At 36.5% G+C, this 26,710-nt stretch overlaps 1 protein-coding gene across 1 annotated transcript in view; it reads left to right on the forward strand.

The window, feature by feature from the left end:
• Positions 1-22,327, forward strand: part of LOC140148699 (uncharacterized) — a 47,565-nt gene extending 25,238 nt beyond the window's left edge. The window contains exons 3-7 of the mRNA XM_072170740.1: positions 2,991-3,332; positions 7,173-7,487; positions 10,082-10,189; positions 11,703-11,894; positions 16,197-22,327. Of these exons, the coding sequence (XP_072026841.1) occupies positions 2,991-3,332; positions 7,173-7,487; positions 10,082-10,189; positions 11,703-11,894; positions 16,197-17,017 (1,778 nt within the window). The 3' untranslated portion in view covers positions 17,018-22,327. The remainder of the gene's footprint in view (positions 1-2,990; positions 3,333-7,172; positions 7,488-10,081; positions 10,190-11,702; positions 11,895-16,196) is intronic.
• Positions 22,328-26,710: the final 4,383 nt, after the last annotated feature.

A 26,710-nucleotide genomic window follows, 5' to 3' on the forward strand; every position in this document is an offset into this window, starting at 1 on the left:
CGTTCTTGATGTTCAGCCAATTTGGCAACGGCACCTCGCTTACAAATCTCTGTTTTTCCGATTGGAAATTATATGAATCTTCAGGAAGCATAGCTAATGTCATATATATTCAGAGGGATTAGGACAACCCTCGATCGGAGACAATGCTTGAATTCCTGGAAGATATTTGATTAATGAAGATTATCATGGTTATAGCTAGATTAATGAAGTGCCCGAAGGTGTAACGGACCAATAGGTACCTGCACGCTCGCATGCATGTCAAACACATCCAAGACACTGCACCGCAAAATAAACATGCGTTCTGCTCACGCACTTCTTAATGGCCTTAGTACTCACTTAGACCAGGGACTTCCCTGGTTAGACGAAAGAAGGCTTTTCAAGGTAACACAGGATGTGTTCATTTTGTGGTGTCTTGCAAGCGCTAAACATGCACATGTGCGTGCAGGTAAGCATCAGACCGTTACTTTTTGAGGTACTATATCAAACATGTTAATAATTTAAGTCAAGATTGGCGGAATACCTCCACGAAATGTTATGTGTTTCAAGACTGAGCTTATGTCTCGAGTAATTAATCAAATTTGTTGACGATTTGGATACGATAGGCCGAAATGTTCAGAAAGTTCCCAAAACAGTTTAATAAATATCTGCAAAGCAGTCGTAAATGTAACACAGGTATAAATCTAATATGAAGGTATTTTTGCAAACATTCAAAAACAACAGCAAGAAACGATCGGTAAACACTAAACAAATCATTCAAGCACCAACATACCGCTATGTAGGCTCATACGTTCCGGTAGTTCATGGTTATTTCCAAGAAAATTTGACAACGGAAACTGAAGGCAAATAAATAAATATTTACCTGCTAATATTTTCGGTAATTAACTGTTACCATTTTCAGGCAGTTATGACTGGCTGACTGTCTTCTTCACACTTGGATGATTTGGTGTTTCTTGAAGACAGTCGTAAATTCTTTGAAGATTCCGTGCTCGGACTGCGATAGTGTGTACATCGGTGAGACAGCACGTGCTCTGGTACTATCGCAGTCCGAGCACGGAATCTTACGTGAATTTACAACTATCTTCTAGAAACACCAAAATCATCCAAGTGTGAAGAAGACAGTCGGTCAGTCATTACTGCCTGAGGATGGTAACAGTTAATTACCGTAAATATTATAGCTGGATGGTAAATACTTATTTATTTGCCTTCAGTTTCCGTTGAAAGTTTTAAAATTTTCGAAGCCGGGATGTGGGCATGTGGCTCTTACATCTCTGGTTAAAGTTAAGGTGATTCAGTCTGTACATGCACCTGCGTGTATTAATACGTGTTAAGGGGAAAATATACCTGGGCTTCCTGGTTATTTGGATAAATAAAAAAACCCACTTCTTTCTCCACTTTTTAGATACTGACATTAATTATTTTGATAGGGGAATAAAACAGTTACGAACATAAGTCTTACAGAATTATCACAGTGAAACATGGGCAAGGACTTTGCACCCGGACACATATAATGATACGCAGAGGAATATCCGGAGAAACATTCAATGCAGACGTTACTTTAGCAGATAATATTGCGCTGTGTCGCCCAATATGATTAAAAATCATGAAAATGAAGATTGCATACACATTATACAATTAATAATTAACCGATAGCAATACGTTTGACACGTTCGTGTGTTCATAATTAACATAAACATAATTTAGACCTAGGTGTTAATAAATGAACATTCAAAATAAAGAGTATAAAAGTAGTATCATAATGTGAAGTATTATCATATTGTAATGAATAATAATGATGATGATAATAATGATAATAATCAAATGACAAAACAATGAATTGGTATATGATTAATTTTTTTTTCTTGTGGCAACTACAGCAATTGGTAGCCATAAGTGTAGTAAATTAGTATCAGAGATCCTAAAAATTAATAAGCTTTATTTTCATATGCCTATACCTGTACCGTACCCCACGTATTTAGCGGCAAGTTCAACAGTAATAAATAAAGTAAAACAAAGGGGAATCCTTTTAATTGTTGCCAACATAATTACTAATGACGTCCAACATCGTCACGATGAGTAAGTTGGTACCATATTGCGTCTATGCGCTCATGATATTGCTTGATGATCATGATTCAGGAAATAAGCAATTGCTGAACTTCTAATTTTGTTCATATTTTTTATCTGCGAGGGGGTGTAACATATGTCTAAATATATTAAAAATAACATGATTAACGATAATGTACGGTCTCAAGGTGATGCTGAGGGGTTTAAACGGCGATTTCTAAAAGTTTTAAGCATAACATTTTTATAATTATGGCCTGCATACGCATCTAATATTAATTATGAATATGTAGATCATATTTAAAGCTGCAACTTAAAGGAACATGAGATTCTGGCGGCAAGACCAATTTTACCGTTCACTGAATTTCTGCAAAAATATTGGGTTTACCTTTCATATACAAATATAATAATGGGAATTTTTAGGAAAAATGCAGATAGTATGACGAAAGCCGCAATAAACGGGTTAGCATCACATTAAATGGAAACATTGTCTGCTATGAATAACCACAATGACGCCCGTGTTTGAGATCTAGAGATGCACATCTGACCATATGCGGTGAAGACTAATTGCGTAATAATAGTGTTCCTACCCCTAAGTTCCGATTTAACAAGACTGTGGTAAAATGATAAGGAACATAACACTTTGTGGTGGGAAAATGGTCGAGACAAACCTAGGAAGATATGTGGAGCAACGGGTCATTATATTGATATCAGCGCATGTCCAGGTACTTTGATGTCATTACCTTTAATAACATTGGAGCATTAAAGAGAGGCGAACACACTTGCAAGTCTCTTGCACTCACCATCCACCATGGTTACTACTCAGAATATTCAACCTCGTTGCCTTATACATAATTTTAAGAGCACCGCAATCAGAAGATGCTTTCATTTTATTATAGTAATATTTCATCTTCATCTTTTCATTTCACCAGCGAGAGCCAGGATGGCACGACATCTTCCAGCTCCTGTTGCAACAGAGATCACCGGAGACCATGTCACAATAGACTATTCCAAATGGTTAGAAGAAGTCCGCCACACCACTTATTTCATCAGAGTTGTTCTGAAAAAGAGAAAAATTTCTGATAAAATGGACGAAGAAGCACCATTTGAAGTACAGGATGAATTGTCCAAGTTTTTTACGTATCGGATTGTACGAGGCTTAGAAGGGAGGACTACTTATGAATTTGTTACTGAAGCAGTTCAATTATCAGAACAAGGTGGCGAGGTATTTGGGCACACAAGTGGTATACTACGAGTAGAGACACCGTGTTCGGGTAAGTGAAACTTTGAATGGTCATTGCACTCTATGGTGTGTTTACAATATCATATTGTCATTGCAAATTTTTCTCATAACTGTTAAAACATTACCAGATGACTTTAACATGTTTTACATGATCCTTATATAAAGTGAAGATCAACGCTTAACCCTTGATATTCCAATGGCTTGTGCTAATGAAAATGTTGAAATTGCTTAATGTGTTTTCAAAGTGCCAGAAATTTGAAAATATCAGAATCATATTAATTTTTAACCAACACAAAGATACATATGGACCCATGAGTAAAACATGCATATTAATTAGTTTAGTGGATCACTTTCAATTTTAAAAGATTCTTGCAAAAACATTTGAAAGAAAATCACAATTCAGAATGTAAGAGACATTGGTCTGTTATTGCTATCAATCAAGTCAGAAAGCCTCCATGATCAAATGCTAAGCTCCTGGAATTTACACAGACTGTTCATAAAACCTCTACCAATTTGTTGAACTTTTAAGAACGTTTAAATTGATCATTCTAAAATCATTCCATTGAAACCTTCGATCTAGTCGGTCACTTTTAACCTGTTCTTAGGAACGTGCAACGCAACATAAACAGAAACAAGTTTAAAAGCACATGTCTGAGATTGATAAGGAGAAAGGTGCAAGGAAAACAAGCACATTAGAATATAAAACTTGTTAAAGAAAGACTTCAACCTCAGGTATTAAACTTTCAGTAAGATGGGTTGTATTATTAGTTTGCAAAATCTGGGAAGTCTTAAGCGTTAAAAGACAGATTGTCAATCGCTTCGAGGCCGACGAACTGTCGATGGATGGTATTTGGAAAGTATTGACAAAAGTCGATGGGTATAGCGATGAAAAGCTTTGCAGGGCTTTGCAAGAGAATTGAATCATCATTGTCAAAATCTGCCTTTTATTTCATGGGAACAGATATTCCTTTTGGATTTGTTTTTTAAATTTCAACGCCGCATGACTCGACTGTTAACTAAATTTGTAGTATTATTAGGAAGAAAACTTGGCTTGGAATAGATAACTTCACATTCTATTATTTATTATAAGATTTACCAATTGCATAAGTATATTCCAGTTATGCTGCTATAATGCACAAAGCTTCATGCAGTACAGATATAGAGACATACACACTGGAAGAAGAATTTCAACTTACACTACACTTACCATTGAATTCTCCAGGAACTTTCCGAGACACGCTTTGTTTCTTCATCAGTGATAGTAAATAGCATCCCGCAACACACATAAGCTGATGAAGAAACAAGTTGTGCCTCAAATATTTCCGGAAGAATTAATTAGCAAGTGTGATGGAAGTATGACTTCTTCTCGAAGTATGTTTGTTGTTAGCATAAAGCTTTATGGTTATATAGAAGTACACATTATAGATTGTACATTAAAGTTCGCCTATATGAAGATATAGAAAGTACTTATACCATGTATACTGCATAGCAAACACACTCCTTTTGGATTTTCACTTCAGAATTCAAGATACTGAATTGTATAATACACCTGATACAGTGGAGATAATCATGATAATAAGAGGAAGGAAATACCATTTACAATATTGACAAATATAAGCTTTACAGGTGCATATTCTCAGATTCAAAAGATAAATAAAGATCCACCGTCTTGAGTCGGCGGATGTCATGATATTATTAAATATAGAGAATATGTGTTTGTTTCCACAGAGCTCTAGAGCTATGTGGTTGGTTTTACTTTTTCCAGCTAAATAAAATTATTGACGATTGCCGTATTATTTGGGATTCTCCCCGCTTGTAAAGAGTTTGTACTAACATATTACAGTAATATAATTTTGCATTTATTAATAATACTGCCCTAAAATATTTTAAAATAACCAACACTGTATACCTTTGTCCTAAAAGTGTGAGATCTCAAAGTACCAAATCTTGACAGATTTGTTCGTCAATGGTCAATCAGTTTTGCCATAGTCTGTCTCTTTCTATGATCAGTTTTACTAACTACATGATTGTATACTACTAATACCACACATCTGTTTAACACATGACATCAATGCCATTGGTCAGTTTAAGCCCATAATCAGAAGTACATTTAGTCGGGAATTCTTATAACAAGTTGTCAAATTCTTTAGCGCAAGTGACACGATGCTAGGTAAAATATAGTTGACAGTTTCCCGCTTAAAATCAGGAGGAAAAATATGAGAAATTGGTATGGTGATTGGTGAAGTATAATCTAGTATATATAGTACATGTAATGGTGGTTAAATGAGTGGTTACGGGTATCAAGGATATCCGTAAGACGTTAATATGGTTAATGGGATAAGGAAGATTAGAGGAAGATTAAGATTCTTAGTAGCAATCTGTCTTGGTACGATATAGGCCAAATATAAAATGAGCAAGTTTGAAACGTCTCATGCAGGTCATCACCATTGAAATACTATTCATCCTTTATAAGATGTGCATCTTTATTTCAATGCAATTTTTAAAGATGGCGGGAAAATGAAGTCAATTTAATTTTAGCCCGTTTCATACAAAAATGTCGGATGTCCCGGGACGCGGGAATACGTCTACTTCCAGAATTTGGGACGTTGAAAATCTTGATAATTTTAATTTCGGGTGAGCAATTATTTGTCTAGCGGACGGAGGTTCTTGGGACAAAGCAATTATTGGAATAATGTTGATTAAAAACATATCCGTAAGTAATGGATTTAAACCATAACGCGGGCAATATGAAATCTATTAACTAATCGTTATGAATATGAGAATGGCTGAAAAAAAATATGTCACCCTATAATACATTACTAATGTGCAACGTATAAACTATAGCATACCGGCGCTTTACGTCTGCAAATAATTGAAGTGAGCAGAGAGGTGTCAAAATGTCACCTAAAACACGTTCTGAAGAATAACTATCACCTTTTCTTTTCATGCATTGATCATGAATAGTGTCCTAAATGTAAATAATATGAATGAGAACATTTTTCTATGTAAAAAAGTCAATTGGACAAACTGCTTCGTGTGGTGCTATGTCCTTCAGCGGCGTCGCCAACGATTAGATAGTGTTGGTTTTTGCAATCATGTCAATGATGGCTCCATTTAGCCTTTTCTTTTGCTTTTATTGAATTAGTTGATAATTAGGACTCTTAAGGCTACTTGCTTTAGGGGGAAGATGGAATTCTTGGACGGCAAATATTTATTTTGTTGTTGTACAAGTGCAGTATTTCGTTTGGCATTAATTTAGCCTGTCATGTGTTACCAATATCAAACCAATAGAAAATAAAGTTGCGGGACACTCATGTATCTCAAAATAAGTAATTACCCCCCCCCCCCCACCTTTAAATATTTTTTTCAAAAACGAGCTATTGTATAATTTGTATTACAAATCTGTAAAATGCGTTGGAAGCAGAATTTATTTCTGCGCATTTTGACACTTCATTTCCAGAAAACAATAAAACACCGGTCAATGTAGTAAGGTCCAGATTTGAAAGTTGCACTTACAACAATACAAAAACACTCAGATACCATTACACAGATTTCCTTCCATTACACTGAATACAAATCAATAGCATTTACTGCAACTTTCAAATCTTGGGTTTTGATTTAAATGTACGCTGTGACGTCAATATTTAGTCAATTGCTACAAATGAGGTCTCAAAATGTGCAAAAATAAATTCCGCTTCCAACGCATTTTACAGATTTGTAATACAATATCCCGTTTTTGAATAATGGCCATTGTTTATACGGGGTAATTACTTTTTTTTTGAGATTTTTATTTAAAAGTTATATTATGTTATTCTATGTTTGCTAAATTAAACTAATAGCACAATTTACCTTGATTGTTTTATCAATTCAGGACCACCACCCGTTCGGAAATTACAAGCCGTCTCTGTGCCTGGATTCAGCAGCGTTTTAGATATAATCTGGGACACCCCATCCGATGATGAATGTCCACCAACAGAATATGAGATAGAATATACACATACAAGTATTGGGAAATGCGAGACGTTTAAAAGCAAGCAAAACGCCCAAATGGCGGGAACTACAAAAGACACGCGGTTTCAAATTACTGGTTTAATACCATTTAGCACATACACAATCACAGTTACAGCGAAGAGTGATTTTGGGAACAGTGAAAGTGCAACGATAACAGCTTCGACAGAAAAAGAAGGTAATTGAATATATGGACCTTGTTCTATAATTGCTTCATCACTTTTTTGTACGTCTTGTTGTTTACTGTTAATTATGTTCTTCTTCTCTTCTTCCTCCTCACATCCCCATTCTTACTTCTCCATGATTCAAGTTGTGAAATATCCCATGATCCCTGCAACATCTAAATATCTGTTTAGTATTTCGAAAAGTTGCCGCCCGTGTTACCGTTATATTGGCTCCTTTTAGAATAATAATCAGAAAGAAAATATCGACTTAGGAAAGTGCACGGTAACCGTCATAACTTAAAGATACAATGTTTTAATAGGAACTTAATAGTCTACCGTGTGAGTCAAACTAACAAACTAAATACAAAACGGAAAAATAAATAAATCCTTGGTGTATCAGTAGGACATCAGCATGCCATCATTTGCAAAGAAAGTCGTTCTATAGAAACTTCACAGTCATGCACTGTTGGGCAAAGGAACACTTTTATATATCTTCCACAGTATGTTTGTGTTGCGGCATTTCCTTCTTAAATTAAATCATTTTCAGTTACATAGCAAGCAATTAATTGTCTAATTTCCATACTAACTCAAAAACGCAAACCTTCTGCCCCTTTTTTAACAACTACACTTCCACTTTCAGCAAAAAGTGTCATATTGGATTTCTGTTCACTGTCACAGCAGAAAAGTGTGCGCAGTTAGATGTCAATTTTACAAACGTGTTCTTTTGTGAAACGGAAATAAGATTTGATTAGAAAAATTAGCCACTCGGCTTCCGAAGCGATACGTAGAAATTACATACTTCAAAACAAACGTGACCACGGTAATTTGCACGGTTTCCTTTCTATTAATGAATCACCTTACGTAAATGTATTTTCTTACGTTTTCCTTTGCTCATTAAGCAGAACAACATTGCAGATGGGACTTTCAGTTGATAACTGCTCCATGCACGTCCTGCTCAAAGATTTATGTGAAGCATATTAAGATGTGTTGAAGTTGAATTTAAATATTTGAATTGTCTGCCAGTGATAGATTGGTAAAATGAGTCTAGTCGGACAGGAAATCATTTTATTCTTGTCCGTGCGGCACTATTGGGATCACATTCAGATTCATTTGAAGAAGAAATCCTGATGTTTGAGATGCAACTGCACCCTAGATTTCAGTGCATGATATTTTCAGTGAACCTATCATAGCCAATCGCATGAGTATTGGGGCAGTAACCGTACTGTCATATATCCGCCCGGATTTCCAGACCGTGTCACAAAATACATTATTGCACCAGGGAGGGATTCTCTGACACAAATCTGTCACAAAAATGTGCCATGTTGTGTGATACATTAGACATTGTGTGCAATAAAACCTGTAAATAGATCATCTGCGATAGATCGAATTTATAGATCCAATATTATGTCAACTACTTGATAGACAAGTTGAGTTGGCAAATTTGATTTCTTCAAAATTTCATAATACTGGTAGTTTGTTTTAATCCTTTCTTTCGAAGTTCTGTATCAAAAAGAGGTGCAATTGTCCAGTTTGGTTCTTTCAGTAACTATTTTCTTTGCTGAAGTAAAGAAAAACAATCAATAATACGTGGGGATAGTTGCCAGAGTTTCTTATTTCATTTTCTTTATGTAACCTGATGAAATTACAACAAACCGATTTTTAACCTTTTTGTCGTTTAATGGCAGCTGTCCAACACAGGAAGCTTAAGAAAACGAAGCTTAACAAATCTTTTCTATAACCGTTTATTTCCCTAAATACTTAAGTAATAGTACGAATAATTGTCAGGGCCGGGAGGGGATTGAAATAAGGGGGAAATACACCTTTTCCTAACGGCCCACCTACCTCAGGTACCGTACACACGAAAGGTGTAAAAGTTTTTCAAATCGGTGACTAAAATGAGATGAACTTAAAGAACGATTCAAGTATGTTCGTTCAAGAATCATTCGATGGTTCATAAGTCTGTAAGGGTTATTCTGCAAGTTAGCTACTTTGCAGCTGTAGGATAATCTCTGAAGAAAGCAGTTAATAAATATGGTTAAGGCCTACAGACAAATCGTCTATAATAGATATCATCACCATAATGTACTTTTTTTTTGCCTCAACGAACGGAAAAGTGTGTCATATCCTTTTCTTTGTTTGTAAAATCCCTTTGGTGATACTTTACCTTAAATGTGGGACCTACATTGGATACATTTTTATGTTCTGCTTTATAATTCCCACACTTTATCACCGCTTATTATAGAAAGTATCAAGGCAATGGAATTAATGTGTCGTTTTACAGAATAAAATAGCATGCCCTAATTGATTCATTGTTTGTAAGTAACTTAACTTAATGTTGTTCAAACACCTTTTACAGGTATCTATGGTTTGATGTTAAAGAAATATTTATTTATGACAAGGCTAACTTACTTACATTCCAAGGTCTCTAAAATCATATCTATTATAGCTGACATCAATATGACACTTGTTTTAATTCAAATCAAACATACTTAATCAAAGTAGCTTTACTTAAGGTATGTTAACATTCCATACTTAATCAAATTGATTTATTATGTTACCAAATGTATATAATAATATTTGTTTTCTATTTGGTTGTTTGTTCTTTCAGTGCCTTTTGGAAGACCACGTAACATAGCAAGCAAATACATCGGCGAGAACACGTTAGTTGTAACGTGGGATTCACCACCTTGCGAGGAACAAAATGGACCTTTAATTGGTAAAAACCTTTACGATACTTTAACCCTAACCCTACCCATGTTTTTTTGCTATCGGAAGTTAAAGAACAAACGAAAAAGGAGAGAAGATAACAAGATAAGTCACCTGGCACCCCGGGATTCGAACCTCCGACCCCTCGCATGCCACGCACAAGATCACAGGCCTGTACCCACGGCGGTTTCGCTGGCCCGGCCAGCGATTCCCTGAGTTTATATGACTTAGCCTGATTGCGTCATCGCATCTCATGATATCCATGCATGCATGCACAGTGCTTTTCATAGTGAGCTTTAGTGAGATTCAGTTCGGTTAGTTAAAATTAATAAAATTAATCCAACATCTTTATAAAATGAGCGTCAGAAGGACAGTCATAATGTAAAATGGGAGACAACTCATATTAATGACGTTGGTGCAAAGAAAGAATCCACCTATTATTACAACCATCAAAATAGACACACTGTGGATACAACGTCACTGAATAAATGTGATTCGCACGTCAGACTACATTTTGTAGACATGTTTTACTTCAAAATTGATAAGAATAAATAATAGTTAGCATGAAAGATGTGCAACATGATAGAAGCAGATATGATGGATGTATAAGTCAACCCAATAAAATATATGGTTATTACAGGAACAGTGGAACATTAAGATAGCAATTTTAACTTCCATTCTAAATTTGGAATCTCATTGAGAGATATGCTTACCTTTATATAATGAGGTCAAAAATGCGACAGATGACCTAATTTCGAATATCTGTTATCTGTTTTTTTAATTTGCGATGTATAGACTCGCCTTGCTTAGACAGGACATTACATGGATTGAAGATGACAGATCCATGGCCACATGACCAAATTTGAGCAAAACATGATTTAAAAAAACACATTATACACTTTCAAGTCAATATGATTGTTTAAAAGCATTCCAAGCAAATACAAACAAGCTTACCTTCGCTTAAATGGCTCTTGAAATAATACTTGATTTATGGGGGCAATGTCAGCTTCGAATATCTATCTATATTAATAGAAGACCAGACTTTGACCAGGTGCTAACAGGTCCGGAAGACAATTCAGGTCATAGATATTAAGTGGTCAATTAAGTAGACATGTTGATATTGTCAGCTAATAATTTTAATAACCTCCCGTCTTATTTTTGATACTTAATGTAAACTGATGTCATTCCATTCCTGTCAAGATTATCCCTAAGGTTCTTCTTAAAGACAAACAAATGCAAAAATTTATCAAGTTCCTATTGGCCTTACATAGTTACTACAAGTTGTATACATCAACTTATCAAAGATGTTTAAGCTTTTATTTTGACATCTTTGACATGATTGAAGTTATTTGTTTTATTCACGTATTCTCTGGAAGACGCACATGCTGTCAGTCCTTGTTCGGTTGTCAGTTCTGTTCCGGATGGCCTTGCCAGCCCCAGGTGCCAGCCATGCCAGCTATTAAAGATTACACCCCGGCTGATTTTTTGCTAACGTCTTCTGCCACATTTCTCTTTTCTTCAAGGTTATTCCTACATTCTTGTGGACGAAGCAGCAGAAGAAGTTATCCAATCTGGTAAAGTGAACACAACAAGGTTACAAGTCATCGGACCTGTGGCTTATAAGAAGTACAAGATCTTAATTGCTGCTAGGTCAGAACTCGGTAAAGGGCCTTATGCAATTAAAGCTGTCACTTCTAAAGCTGATGCTTGGCATAGTAAGTGTTTATTTGAGATTTCTTGTAATTATTCTAAAGCATGTTAAGTGCTATGTCATGGCATTAATGATCCAGGATAATACTAACAAATGTTCGCATTAAAGTTCATCGCGTGTAAATACAAGTAAAGACTATGGTCATATTGACTGGCCAAATTCAAGTTGGCCATATGGTATTTTATTTTTGTAAAAAGTACTGGGAACCATGCACCTACAAGTGGTCAGAATGTTTAGTTGTTCATACTTTTGCAATTGGGGTATTTAAAAGCACACATGCACTTAAAATTTACTGAAAAGCATTTGACAAACGGCTCAAATGATGTGTAGCCATGAAACTATTATCAAAGGCGTGGCATCTGGACTTCTGACGCTCTGAGAATACTAGTATCACTGACGGAAGTATCGGAAGCTCAATCCTCCCTAAGCATTATAGTCCTCCAAAATGAGCTTCTCCGGGGGATGGATTAAAGTCAACTTGGGATGTAAAAGGTTATTGACAACATAATCTTATGTGTATGCCGGGGTAATTGTTCAAAACCATTTTCATATCAAACAGTAATCAGTGAAAGGAAAACAAGGAATGTACATTACCTTTTGATTCCAACCATAAGGTTCAAATTTGTATTTTTCAACTTGCGTTTTCCCTTAATTGTGGCCTTAGGAATAATGCCCTTTAACAGCGGATACAAAGTCTCCCATTCTCCTATTTCACTCAACACAAATACGAATCTTTTCATGACAAATGCTCATTACGTGGCAGGTTTCAAATGTATGTTCAAGTGACACTTTATTCCCAAATATTGACTAAATTTGAACTAAATATGATCACATTCGAAACAGGCGCACATGTAAACCATGGTGGTTTAACCAGTTAGTTCAGCGAGTCAGCGACTGGGCCAACCTGTCGGTTTAAATCAGGAAACGCAAGGAAATGCAAGGTTGCGTTACTAGTAAGTTGTAACTTTGCTGAAACACACACAATCCTGATAGGCAATCTATAAATCATAATCTATGATCAGAGAAAAACAACAACAGGAACAAGAACATCATCTTTCAAACCTTGTAACTACTTGTAACATTTAATCAGGACTAACACTTGTTTACCTATTTTGGTTTTAACGTAAATAAAATCAGAGGTAAGGCAATGTTGACAAGTCCGCAAAGACGATCCGACTTGAAGCGAATACAAGAAGTACATGTGAACCATTACAACTAGAAATCACGTACTAGTATGTTGAATTTGGCTCCATTGTACATCAGTTTTCTTCAGTTTCTTCTCCCAAAGGGAATGTGATCAAATTTCATCAATAACTTTCTTTTACTTAATGTGAAAAACCATGAAAAAGACAGCAACTTTCTGATCAGATATACATTTGATACAGCCTTCTATCAGTAGACAGTTGACATCGTGACAAACACCCCAATTACCAAATGAAAAAGAAGTACGTCAAAAGAGAACTGTGTAAAAGTTGCACCCTTTTCCTTTGAAAGCTTTTGAAAGGATGGTGCTTGTAATACTGACCGGGAACTTTGTCCAGGGTGTCCCAGGGACCTCGAATTAAGAGATGAGTCATTGTTCGCTAGAGTTGTCAAAGATGAACGCGTGGTTGTCAGTTACTTATCGTATTTGTCTCGGATAAAATGTTATTACTTGAACATGAAATTATTATATCTTATCTGCGCTACGTTTTTAAAAGTTTCTTAAAGTTAGGTTAAAACATGCATAGAACCATTCCCTGTCTAGGAGTGTCCACATCGATAGCTATTCATGAACGATTTCGGTTCAACATGTTCAATTTAGAATTATGCGTCATGAAAAGATCATTTTGTATGATAGAAACAAGACCTCATAAATTGTTTAACTTTACATGATTTATCATGTTTATGAAATCTCAAAGGAAGCATGTGAAATATCAAGATATCTTAATATACTCTTTAAGTGTAGGGTTTAAGTGTGAAAACAGTCTCTAAGGATGTCATAATAGCAATAATGATATCATTGCTAGGTGTTTGCCGTTTACACATGGGGCACATGATGTTCAACAATATTGATAGATTAATTAGTATAGAGCTGAGACAGAGAGCAAGTCAAAAATAAAATTGCATGATCATGTTGACATGTTCGTTAAAACATGTAAAATACATTTATCTTGGTAAAGCTTCGTGAATAAGTCAAACTGCACGTTCTTGTGCGTGAAAAGAAGTGTCATTTGGAAGTTTTTGGAATAGGTGTGTTGAAATGGTTATTAACTTTTGACAGTTTCATAGACACAAGGCGTTTGATTCATTTGATTGCGTGAACATGTGTACAGAGACAGAAGGAAGCTGACGCTTCTTGTCAAATTGGTCTGGTATTAAAGGTATACCTCGTTATCCAGTATTATATATGGCCTAGATATCTTTCTATAAGTAGATAGTGTCCTGTGGCTGGCCTCATTGCGTCAGTCATCTGTTACGCAAGTACACCTAATACCGAACTTAAATGCTTGGTCATACTATCTGTATTTAAATATGCAATATATCAATTATATTGCAGATTTCCTGATCAGTTTATAGTTATAAGGAAAGATTTATAAAGTACGCAGTAAAGAATCCTGCTTTCCATACACCACCAGGTTTCTGTTGCTGCCGACCCCAGAGGTACATGTACAATGCTGCCCAGCTACTTTGTGGCTACTCCAGAGTACCAGTGTAGCTCCGACTGTGTTAGTATACTCTCGAGTACCCACATAGGTACTCTTACTCCAGAGTACCAATGAAGTAGCTGAGCAGCAGTGTCTCTTTGGGGACGACAGCAATATATTAGGAATCTGGGAGTGTCGGACCCCACCCGTGCTTCCTCCATTTAACACGCAAATAACATAAAATCAGTACACATATCCGTCGGATGGAAGGCACAAAGTCATCGGTCATTCAGATAGCTATTAATACGTAACTTGATGGTATCAAAGAGTACAAGGACAATTATCCTGTCTGTTTGCAATCTTTCTGGTACATGTATACCGTCTTGATGACGGTTTCTTGAAATGTATACATGTATACTGTCAGAGATGACCTTCGTCAAGGTATAAATGGCGCAGGTCTAAAGTGATCTGAATCTGATATGAATATTCACAATTGATACTTTGAACGAGGTGATATACGGTAATTAATTGATATGGAACATTGTCAGCAAATGTCACAGATCGCCTTCTCTACCTGGAAATAATACAATAGTTATATATAGGGTAATTAATAAACTTGAATTTCTGGTTAATAGAAAGGACAGGCATATAAGAGCATTCCTAGTACGCAACTAACTATAATGTCCCATAATTTAGCGGAAGTTTTAAGTTGTCATGGTTGTACAAAATTAAGGGGATAAGTGGCATGGCCAATTCAAGAGTTGCCTTGACCGAATAAAAGTTTTCAGTGATATTGAATGAATAACCTGTTCTTTGATGGCTGCAAAATCTTGAACCAATGCATAATATTTAAATAAGGTAATTCTTAAGATAGTTTTGAAGTTACCTCTTAGTGCATAAGCTCGTACTTGTACATTTCATTGAAATGCTGACAACATCGGTACGTCTCAATTTAATAACAATTGTTAATCGAGATTGCCATGCACTTCTTAAGCACTAAAACTTTTAAAAAAAGTATACGAAACCAACAGGGGTAATTTTACCTAACAAAAGGTATCCTAAAACGCGTTTTAAATAAATTGTTAAGAAGTTGAATTGTATTACCGTGATTACAGAAAATAGTAATAGTATCTATTAAAGTCTGAGAAAGCTCTATTGGTGGCAACAGATTAAAATCACAGACATTATGAAGATGTCCACTGGATTAGAATTTAACCATTTTAGTTCATTTCTTTACCCAAATTAATTGAAATTATCCAAGCCGACAGCGCTTTGTCCAAAGTCATTGCCATAAAACGTGATTATCATCATGATCAGGATAACAGGAAAATTTTGAACTAACTGAGACATTTGACTCTTTACCCCTCACCGTCAAGAGCCTTATGGGCGACGGATGGTGTAAACCCACTCCTTTTTGACAGGAATGGCCCAAGTGGTTACATTCTTTTGTAGAAAAGGTCAAGATAACATGCCTAGATTGGAACCAATTCTCGGTCAACCTTTGCCCATGGCTATGTTTGTACTTTCCATTGTTAACTCTTTTACACGTGAAAAACGCCCCAGGCGCCATAACAAACGCTTTTCAAGTTGCTAAAATACGCACGAAAATTTTTCTTCCCCAAACGGATATTTAGTTAACTTTCACCGCTTTATTTCTGTGTTATCTTTTTGCTTTGTAGTTTGCGGGAGGACAGTGGAAGAAGGCAGAAATTCGGCACTGCAGAGGGTAACAAGCGCTTTTGTTGCAAGAAAAGGAGATTTTCCATGGATGGCTCAACTCTGGTTCGTTCCACACGGATCATTGTATTGCGCAGGAAGTATTTTGAATGAGAGGTGGATCTTAACAGCTACTCATTGTATCAAAGATAAGAACGCTAACGCGTCAGATCTCAAAATCCAGTTGGGTGATTACGATCGATTTTTACCTGAACAAGAACAGGCCGTGTACGATGTTGAAGAAATCGTCACACATCCTGACTTTAACTATGACACTTTTGACAATGACGTCGCACTGATTAAAGTCAGTAGACCCATTGAATTCACAAACTATATTCGACCAATATGTATGCCACCAAAGAAACTCTCCAAAGCTATGTTACAAGTAGGAGCCATCGGGACCGTTGCTGGTTGGGGGAAACAGAAACAAGACTCTGAATCCTACCCCAGATATCTAAAAGAAATCTCAGTACCAGTTAAAGGGCAAACGTCCTGTAGGAGGTCCACAAACTATTCTATTACTGCCAATATGTTTTGTGCAGGATACGAGGAGGCGAACAAAGGGGATGCATGTGAAGGAGATAGTGGAGCTCCTTTTGTTATGAAACATTCCGATGGACGATGGTACGTTTTAGGAATCGTCAGTTGGGGCGAAGGTTGCGACAATAAAGACAAATTTGGTTTCTACACTAGATTGCACAGATATACTTCTTGGATTAAACGTTACACAAGACTCGATATACTAGCACTTCTACCAGCTGACCTCGAACTAGAGGTTGTATGATGAGGTCTTCTTGAAGACCACTTCGTCCTTGAACATAAAGAGACAAAACAGGTTGAGGACGAAGTGGTAATAGACCGGGTAGCTAAAAGAGCTGAAACTGGGAAGTTGTGTAATTCTTATATTCATTTGTAACCAGTGACCACCATCAACTGGAACATGTACTTAAGTATATTTCTTTTTTATCCCCTTTGATAGAAATACAAAAGGCATAATCCAATGGTATTTGAGTTAATGTGTCAATTTCGGCATGATTGAGGTGAAGAAGGATATTTCGTGTTCTCATTGCACCTATCATACGTTTTAGCGATTGGCAACTAAAGAACTACGAATACTCAGGTGAAACTAAACCAGTAGCACACATGATATTCCATATCAATTACAATAACCATGGTAACTTTTATTTTGTTTCAAAATATTTCAATATGCTGTGTTATAAGTAGCAGTGTTGAACACCTTTAACTACATTGCGAAATTTATAAAGTTGTGAGTCACACTTTGTGTTACCTTACATCAAACGCCTTAGCCGAGTAACTACAAGATACATCAAATTAAAGAAGTTGGTGATTCGTGCCTGTCAAAAGTGCCTATACACGTCCATTATAAGCGCCGCAGCCTTTCCTTCTCTGGCTCGATGTAGTATTCCAAAACATATCCGCAGGAAGTTTAGTCACCCATCAAAAACTGCACAAGTTTATTTCTAATATTTATGATCGAAGTAATGGTTATCTCTTGAGATATATCGAAATACTGCAACCATGTTATTATTTCCCTTTAATTATACATTTGTATAATGCAAAGTATACTTATACTATAGCATAGCTCCGTAGTTCGACTCAATAGGACCTATTTTCTCTCTGAAATCTTGCTTACGTTCCTGCAGAAGTCGTGTGACTGCAATGTAGCTTTCCACATCTTCTGCCATTACACCTACGTCCTGAAGTCTGCTTCCTCTCCTCCAGACCTCAGTGTCTTCAGGATGTTGAAGTAGGTTAGGATGGGTCGTCTAGGTTTCCTTTTTCCATGCGTAGGCCTATATAGGTACCCATTGGACCATTCCATGATCCAGTTGAAATCCATACACCCCCCTATGGAAGGCATGACCTTATAAATCTTCCACACACGGAGTGTGGATTTCAAATGGGGTTACCTGAATGGGTGATTCCGTTTGAACTCTTTACTCCCTCTGTGGAAGATTAAGGTCATATCTTCCGTAGGCATTGGTAGGGGGTGTGTAGATTTCAATTCAACTGCAATAGCCCATTGTATATCATCTCAGATTTGCAGGTTCCTTAATCTGGAATATTGGCTTGGCCAGCAAATCGGGTTCTTTCTTTGATCTTGTGACTAAACATTTCATACTTTACATGCAGGCTTTACGGTACCATAACTTGTCCTGATGATGTCCGATAACAGCAAATGTTGCTTGGAACAAAATCCAGGGGCAAGATGTTCATCTCTCGTTCAGCTCTCATTTTGAACACATTCTCAAAGATTACGTTTACGAACATATTTTGCCGCCTTGTGCCTAGCCGAAGTAGTGCCGAATTTAAGCAACATTTGCTGATATTGGAAAGCATTGGGACAATTTATGTACCGAAGAGCCTATATGTTAAGTATGAAAAGATAAATCACTAACTAGATCAGAGAAAGAATCCGATTTGCAAGTCAAGCCAATGTTCCAGATTGTGGAACCTGTATAGGCTTACGTATGGGAAAAAGGAAACCTGTAAGACCGCAGTACATTAATGAATTTTACAAATGCGTGCCTTTATTTTTTCCTTATTCGTTCAAATACTGTTGGTTTATGCCAAATCATGTGCAATATTTTAAATACGTACATATAAGTGTATTCAAATTAAATTAAGTTCCGCACATAGTATTCAATTACGTTCAGAACCTTATTTAGAAACAAATTGTATAATACTTTGATCAGCGGGTAATCGGCGGGAATTGTTAGGCTTTTACCACTACGCCAAAAAGTAGACTCATGCTAAAAAGTAGACTCATACCTATTTGGACTATATTGGGTGTATTAAAGAAACTAGATACAGTGTAGGACTTAAATTAATAATTTGGGATGCTTCTGGCGAGATGTCATAAGTCAATTCTCGAAATAAAATAAAATCCGCGATGTTATAAGGCCCGCCGATTACGAGCTGATTAAACTTATAGACCGGTTCCGAATAAGACAATGTAATGTTTTTTTTGAAGAATTAGAGTAAAGATATTCCTTTTTATGCCTTCAGGATGCTGTATTCGCGAAAGTTGTTCAACCTTTCTCTGATCTGTGTCTTCAAAGTATATCCTATATTTTAGCGCTATTAGTCAATCAGTGTCTCAATACACCTTGGCGGCTATGCTGAAAGTAACCTATCCAACAGCTTATTTTCTTAAATTTCACTCACCGGAGCTTTTCGGTATAGATTTATACCATGTTTGGCTACGGGCATCTTTAATGTCTTGACGCCAGGGTAATTGCTGAAGTTTCAGGTTTTGGCAAGAGCTCTGGGTTTTGGCAAGAGCGTCTGGATGATTGTATACACATTATATTAACGCATTATAAAGTTTTTAGTTAGACAATGTTTTCGTTATGCAACTAGAGTACAATGCAATATGACACCAAAGGAGTTTGGGTCATACTGAAATTTAACATCTATTAATTTAGCACTTAAAAATTGGACAGGGGTGTATCCACTGGTGACGGGTGCTTGAACACCCCGGGTTATAGGTTAAGAAAGTATTAAGATTTATTTAACAAAAATAACTTCAGGTTTAAATCATGTCAGAATGAGCTAAAAATGTTCAACATACTTTAAAACATTGTTTGGTTAGACCCCTCTGCTAGTGTAAGGAACAAATTGCGCACGCCGGGAGTCGGATCATTGCATCCTTGGTATCATGGCGTTTGAATACGCCCCTGGTGCATTTCGTGATTTTAGCTTGTTTTAAACGGTTTCCGCCTGAAGGATCAAACAGGGTCCGTTTTTTAAAATAAAAACTGGATAATAGTTATTAAAGCTTATTAAGCAGAGTTTTATATTTTCAAAACAATGAAATCTTTCACTTGCATATTGACTGATTGAGTACAAACATGTTATTCTAGGCTCAGGTGTTATCCTGTATATTCCGATATCGATGTGTCACCAAAGTTGACGCACTGCTTGTTTCACAGTCACGTCGCTTGCGAAGTGCGACTTGTCATGATGCACCGGTCGCTACGGAGATTTGTGGATTCGGAGAATAAACGTGCATTAATATATATCTTTTGCTATTTTTGCCGAATAACAGTATAAACCGTGAAGTGCTTTACGTGATTCACCAAGCCAGAGTAACAACAAACGCAAACGGCTTTCACTGTTAAAATAATTTGGCAACATCGCCCTCTGTTGGCATAATATAAATATCACTATTCGTCAATATGCCGTGATCACAATAAGTTAGTGCCTTTATAGCATGACATTTTGTATACTATTCAAAACATTACAGAGTATCCAACCACGGCAAGGGTACGTACACTTCCTTTGTGATAATGTTGAAATGTATAAAATATGTAAATAATGTAATATATACATTTTCTAAGAATATTGAATAATTTATTTGTTTACCAATGATGTAAAGTGTTGATTATTATTTATCAGCATAATTTACAATAGTGTATTTGAGCGTATAGTGTTTTGTGTAGATGAAGGCATTTAAAATGAGTTTAGTTCAACTATATAGTTGTGTAATCGTATGTGTTTTTGCAAGTACTTAATAAATGTATTATTATGCCTTCTTGATACGATAACAAGGAGCAGTCTTGAAAAGAATACTGTGTTTCTTGGTCTTTTGAAAAGAACTTAAATGCTTAATCAATGCTTATCATTATAAAAGTATTCAATTGCTTCGATATATGCCCAATTCACAATTGTGATGGCGTGATGACCGTTCCAAATTGCAACGTTGACAGTTTCTGCCTTCAGTTTCAGCTGAAAACAGACCTTCAATTTTAGGTCTTTTTGGGAAAAATATCTTCAATACGAAAGGTCACAATTTTAAAATGATGGACGGCTTTTCCTCCCAGCTACATACACTTTAAGTACATATCATTAGATTTATACAGTTTTCTTCAAGGACTGTTAAATATCAAAAATGTCAATTTTTAATAATTTGCCATAAAATTTGCATCATATCGCGAATTTAAAAAAACAAACAAAATTATTTGATATCAGGACATCCCTCGCATTCAGAATTAGCCTTTTTCGAGATGGCGGACACAATAGGATGGCGCTGCACGAAATGGGTCAAGTCTTTTGAATTTGCCGGGTTTTACCCAAATTGAAAGGCTAATGCAATTTGGTGTGTCTGCTGTGCTCTCATGTCCTACAAAAACACCGTACAAATGAAGCAATCCGATTGTGTTTGCCCAAATATTTTTGTTCCAGTGTTTTTTCATACTATTTTTTATGACCTGATATTTAAATGTTATTAAAACGTTTTGACCATAAACAAAACCCGCATAACGTATTAAAAACAGTTTTTTTGATTGCTGCACAGATTTATCTATACTGGTCGACCGGCACGACGCTTTTTAATTTCCCAAGTAGCCCCTTTAGAATCCATCATCGTATTTAAAATGTGTAAAATCACCATTTGAAAACGAGTTCATATAATTGAATTAACAAGTTATGCAATTAATGTAATCTGTTAACCAAAAGACACTATGACAAAGCCTTTATACAGACAGTTTCTCTATTTATTTCCTCTGTCAATTATTTCCGAGGAGACTGCGAGGTGTTATTAAGGACAACTTTTAAAAATCATCCGGAAAATGGTTCGTGGTAATTAAATGTAATAATTGATACAATTGGTTCAGTCATTTCTGCTGTTGCAGTGGAAACTGATTTTTCCTGTCCGGTTAATTAGTTAGTAATAGAAATGATTTGTCTGAATGTCTTACGACATCTTATTTAAATGATATCGTGATTCATGTTCCATATGCATGTTAGACACATGTATATAATCCTGATAAAAACGAATCATTAAATTATACAGTCAGAAACAGGAGACAACAAGGTTAGTTAAATTTTGTTAATTAATCTGAAAAGTTCAGATTATTTGCATTTACATTTGCATTTACCAAATAAGTATATCATATGGTGTACCGCGCCTGTGTTGTACTTGTATCATATGGCAAACTTGTTTTCTTAAGCATGTTAATTAAGTAAATACCGTAACTCAAGTTACAGAGTAACACAATATGATGAAATGTCATTTATAATCAGTATATTATCTGATTATCAAACTTCTACATCGTTGTACTTGAATTTGTAAACACGTCTCTCGCAGTAGGCTTTTAACTCACTTGAAATATATTCTGCACAATTCGGAACTATTGGCGTGCAAACGAATTAATTCCACCGCCGCCACAAAGCGCAGTTTTAATAGTTTTGGGCTATTAGCTATATCGTCATTTTATGTAGAATTTGACAAACACTCTTTGTAGCTTATATGTATCATTATGAATAATTTTCCTCAGTATATTATTTATTTTTATGAAATAAAATTAGAAGAAAAAAACTGTCCGATAAGTTGTGACGTGTGTTTATTGCAATTCCTGGTTATTATACATGTAGGCCCTAGGGCCCTATATATGTTGCGCCAAATGCCATTTTAAAGTTGCAGTATCTCTGAAAAAAAAAAAAACACCTTTCCAAATACAAAATATTCTGACACAGGCCTTCCACCCCAAGTACCCTGAAACTTCCTCCCGAGGGCAAATAATTAATATTTTGTATTTTTCTACCCTTTGGAATGTCAGTATAAAAATGCGTCATAGCACATGCACGCAAACAAACAAACAGGGAAGCAAACAAAGTGAAGAAAATAATAAGAAAAGCTGCTGACCGTTATTCTTGGCTAAATTAATTCACGGATACAAACAACACTTAAGGGTAAATAATTAAATTGAGGTCAATATGAATAAGATACAACAACATTAAGTTCCTTAAACTTTAAAGGCAAATCCCTTTAATTAGGACACAGCTGAGGAAACGTTTGACATGACAAATTTTCATCAAGACAAACGTTTAAACGTGACAGAATGTGCAACGTAATTGATTGGACCCGTGGGTCAAAAACTTGATGAAAACCGTATAATATTAAAAGGCATACTTTAAAACAAAACAAAATTAACGACGAACACGTAAGTTCCATAATATGAGTTGATAGCCTCATTTTATTGTCGACGTTAACTCTGGTCATGTGTATTATACAGACAAGATGGAATGCAATAAATAGTGTCACCGTTAGTCTTATCAGAGAAGATGGTCTTATTGTCGAATGATCAGCTTTTGCTTCGGCAATTCAGCATCGAAGTGGTTACGTAATTCTCTTGGTTACCGGATCACGCTACTTTGGTATGCCTTCGAGTGCCATATACTTTATGTGGTGATCATTTCGATCGTGGTTCATTACTCTAGCGCGTGATCCGTTGACATAGTAACATTACGTAACTTCGATACTGAATACTTCGACAAGGCGCTATTGTCGATTACCGCAATATTACGGTAATAGAGAGATAGCGATTTCCAAACGTAGCATGGAACGTACGTGGAATCTATTCAAAATCCCGTCACAGGAGAGTGGTTTTGAAAAGATTCCACGTACGTTCGATACGTACGTTTGGAAATCGCAATCTCTCCAGTTTCTTGCAGAAATCCGTTTATTAAATCTTATTCTGCCGTGGCGTTGGCGTTCTTGTGATCGCATCGCTATTACTGTTCATTCTATTTATCATGTTTATTACACCTCATTTACATTCATTACACCTCGCCTCGGCTTATTTCGGCATGGCTTAATTCGGCAACCACTTCTTCACTGTTTACTTCGGCAAGGCCGTGCTGATGCCGAAATGCCCTTAACTAACACTCCCTGTCCCCCCCTCCCCCCCCCCCCCGTAGACCTATATGAGGTATACTGGATCTGGACATGCTGGAAGAGCCTCCGCATAAATTTGGTCTTGTTATTCGCTATTCCATCTCGGTATTCAGTGTCCAAGTTTCACTCCGTACAGAAAGAATGTGCTCAGACTTACGAGGTTCATTCTTGATTCCGCCGAGATGTGTTACCGGTATCCCTCCAGTTGGGTTTTAGATTCGTTAGTGTGGATGTATAGCAACTGCAAATTATTCTGATCTTGATCTCTTGCACTGATTTTGCATCATCTGTGAAGGTCGCCCCTCTAGGTATTTAAACTGAGCCACTGTTGGAAATGCCTCTCCTCCATCAGATCCCATCTTCATGACCTTGATTCTGCTAATTTCCATGCCAAGACGTTTTGCGCCTTTCTATTCCTGTATCGGTATTTACTGACTTCTTCTGGATGTTCTGCTATCTTCATGATCTTGCTTTTTTCAGCGCCAATTTTCATGCCAAGACGTTTTGCGCTTTCTTCTAATCTTCCTGTAAGGGCTTCTGGTTGTTCTGCTATGACGTTAGTATCATTTGCAAATCTCAAGTTGGTGACATCTTCCTCCTATGCTGACTTTCCCCTTAAACATGCATGTTGAACCGACCAATCCATAGCTTCCATCATTTATGTATTCTAAAAAGTACATGTACTAAAGATGGTATGATAAAATACATCCTTGTCTAACTCCAATCCCTAATTTCATCTCACTACAAGGTGGTACGCTTACTTTGTACAAGGCAAGCCCTCAATTGAATTGCAGTCAAAATCTCAATGAATGCAAAACGTCCTCAGAAATTCGCACATCCTATCTTGCCGTACCGGTCGAAGGCTTTCTTGAAATCGACGAAGTAGGCCTATGTGGAAAAGTGGCTTTTCAGATCTGTACAGTACAGAGATCTTGTTTAAAAATCTTATTTCTGTGGTCCCCCCTCTAGTGGTCGGGATATTTTGAGTTATATCTCCAGTATATCATGATGCATTGGAGATGTAACTTGAAATATCATATTATAATGGAACGACCACGGGTCAATATGGGGTTCCACACGTGGGTCAAATGATGCAAAGATTTTAAGTCTTGAATCATTTGTCTTCAAAAATATTCAAAATGAAGACAAATTTGCAGTTATGCATTACGATGTTTGCATGATTAAATTGGAAATACGTGTCTTCAACATATTATCCATCGTCACATCATGTTCCACCTTGAGCGTTATCATATGAATTTTCTGGCAATATTCAAAACGGAATCTCGTGGTTTCTCACAGCACGTTCGCAAAAGTTGTCCTAGAAGTAGACTGCTTCGCAGCCTGATTTTTTTTTCTTTTTTTCCTCTCAATCTCAATCTAAATTAGCCATTGATATGCCAGTGTCCCAAGTCCTGCGAATGAGAGAAGAAAATAATGATGGCGCTATAACCATCCATCTCCCCTCCGAGAACCATGAGAACAGCGAAATCCTAGTGAGAAAATCATGCCTCATAGAGTCATACTCTCATTCAGATTTCGCGGTTCTGGCGGGTTGCTGGCGCTGCATGGTTATAGCGCCATCATTAATTTTTCTCTCATTCGCAGGGGATTTTGACCCTCCCTTAAATTAATCAGCTCCAATCCGGTTACTGGATTTTCGATTCCCCATGGCCCGGCTCTGTGTGTGTAGGCCTAATCAATGCTGGTTTTCAATGGCATCGATTTGTGGAGAAAGAGTGGGTTTTTAGAAGCTGATTTTGGAGAAAACGTGGGGGGTGTCTCAGATATAATCTAATTTTGCAAAATAAAACTAGCATTGAGGGTGATACAATTTAGGATGAACTACTGGGCTGCAGAAACAATTTGCTTAATTCGCACTGACATCAAGGAACAGACAAAAAGGATCAACAGAATTTGACAAAAACTCCACTTTTGGTCATAAACAAGAAATAAAATTGACAAGTAACACAATGACTAGTTTTACTTTGTGCGTTGGTTTATTTCTTATAAATAGAAAAATATCATACATATCTTTGAGCTGCATGTTGACAAAAGAATGCTTTTCAATCTGAACTATTATAAACACAGCTTGGCAATAAAAAATATTCCTTAATTAATCATAGTACTTCATGTAGTAATCAACTTACAACAGAGACCCCTTTTTCTAGGGTCTGTGCTTACAATGATGACAAAATATTGAACAATAATATGATATAATGGTTTACCTTTGACAAATAATGAGCTTTGTGATAGAAATTGCTCACAATTGATAATGCCAGAGAAGCCCTTCATCAGTGGGTTTCAAAGATTCCAGTTGATATAATTAAAAGTGGGTTGGAAGGGAGCTTAACCTAGCGGTGTTTGCATTCAAACATGCCCCCCCATCACGGACATTCAAAGATTCCAGTTGATATTATAATTAAAGTGGGTTGGAAGGGAGCTTAACCTAGCGGTGTTTGCATTCAAACATGCCCCCCCCCCATCACGGCAAAGATTCCAGTTGATATTATAATTAAGGTGGGTTGGTAGGTAGGCAGATAGTGCGGTACTGAAGAAAGCATACACACGCCTGACATTACGTACATGCTTAGTACGCTACATGGACGCAATGCACATGTTCCAGCTTGGCCAAGAATTACTTAATATACCTGTAGTTAAAATGATGCCATATAAAAACATGGCCGACCTCATTAATAGCATCAAAAAAAATGATGCTGCCACCAGCAATATAGCGTAAAGTAAAAAAGCGTATTGATATCAAGACTTATGTTCAAC

This window comes from Amphiura filiformis, chromosome 3 (assembly GCF_039555335.1).
Source record: "Amphiura filiformis chromosome 3, Afil_fr2py, whole genome shotgun sequence".
In the NCBI taxonomy this organism is placed as follows: domain Eukaryota; kingdom Metazoa; phylum Echinodermata; class Ophiuroidea; order Amphilepidida; family Amphiuridae; genus Amphiura; species Amphiura filiformis.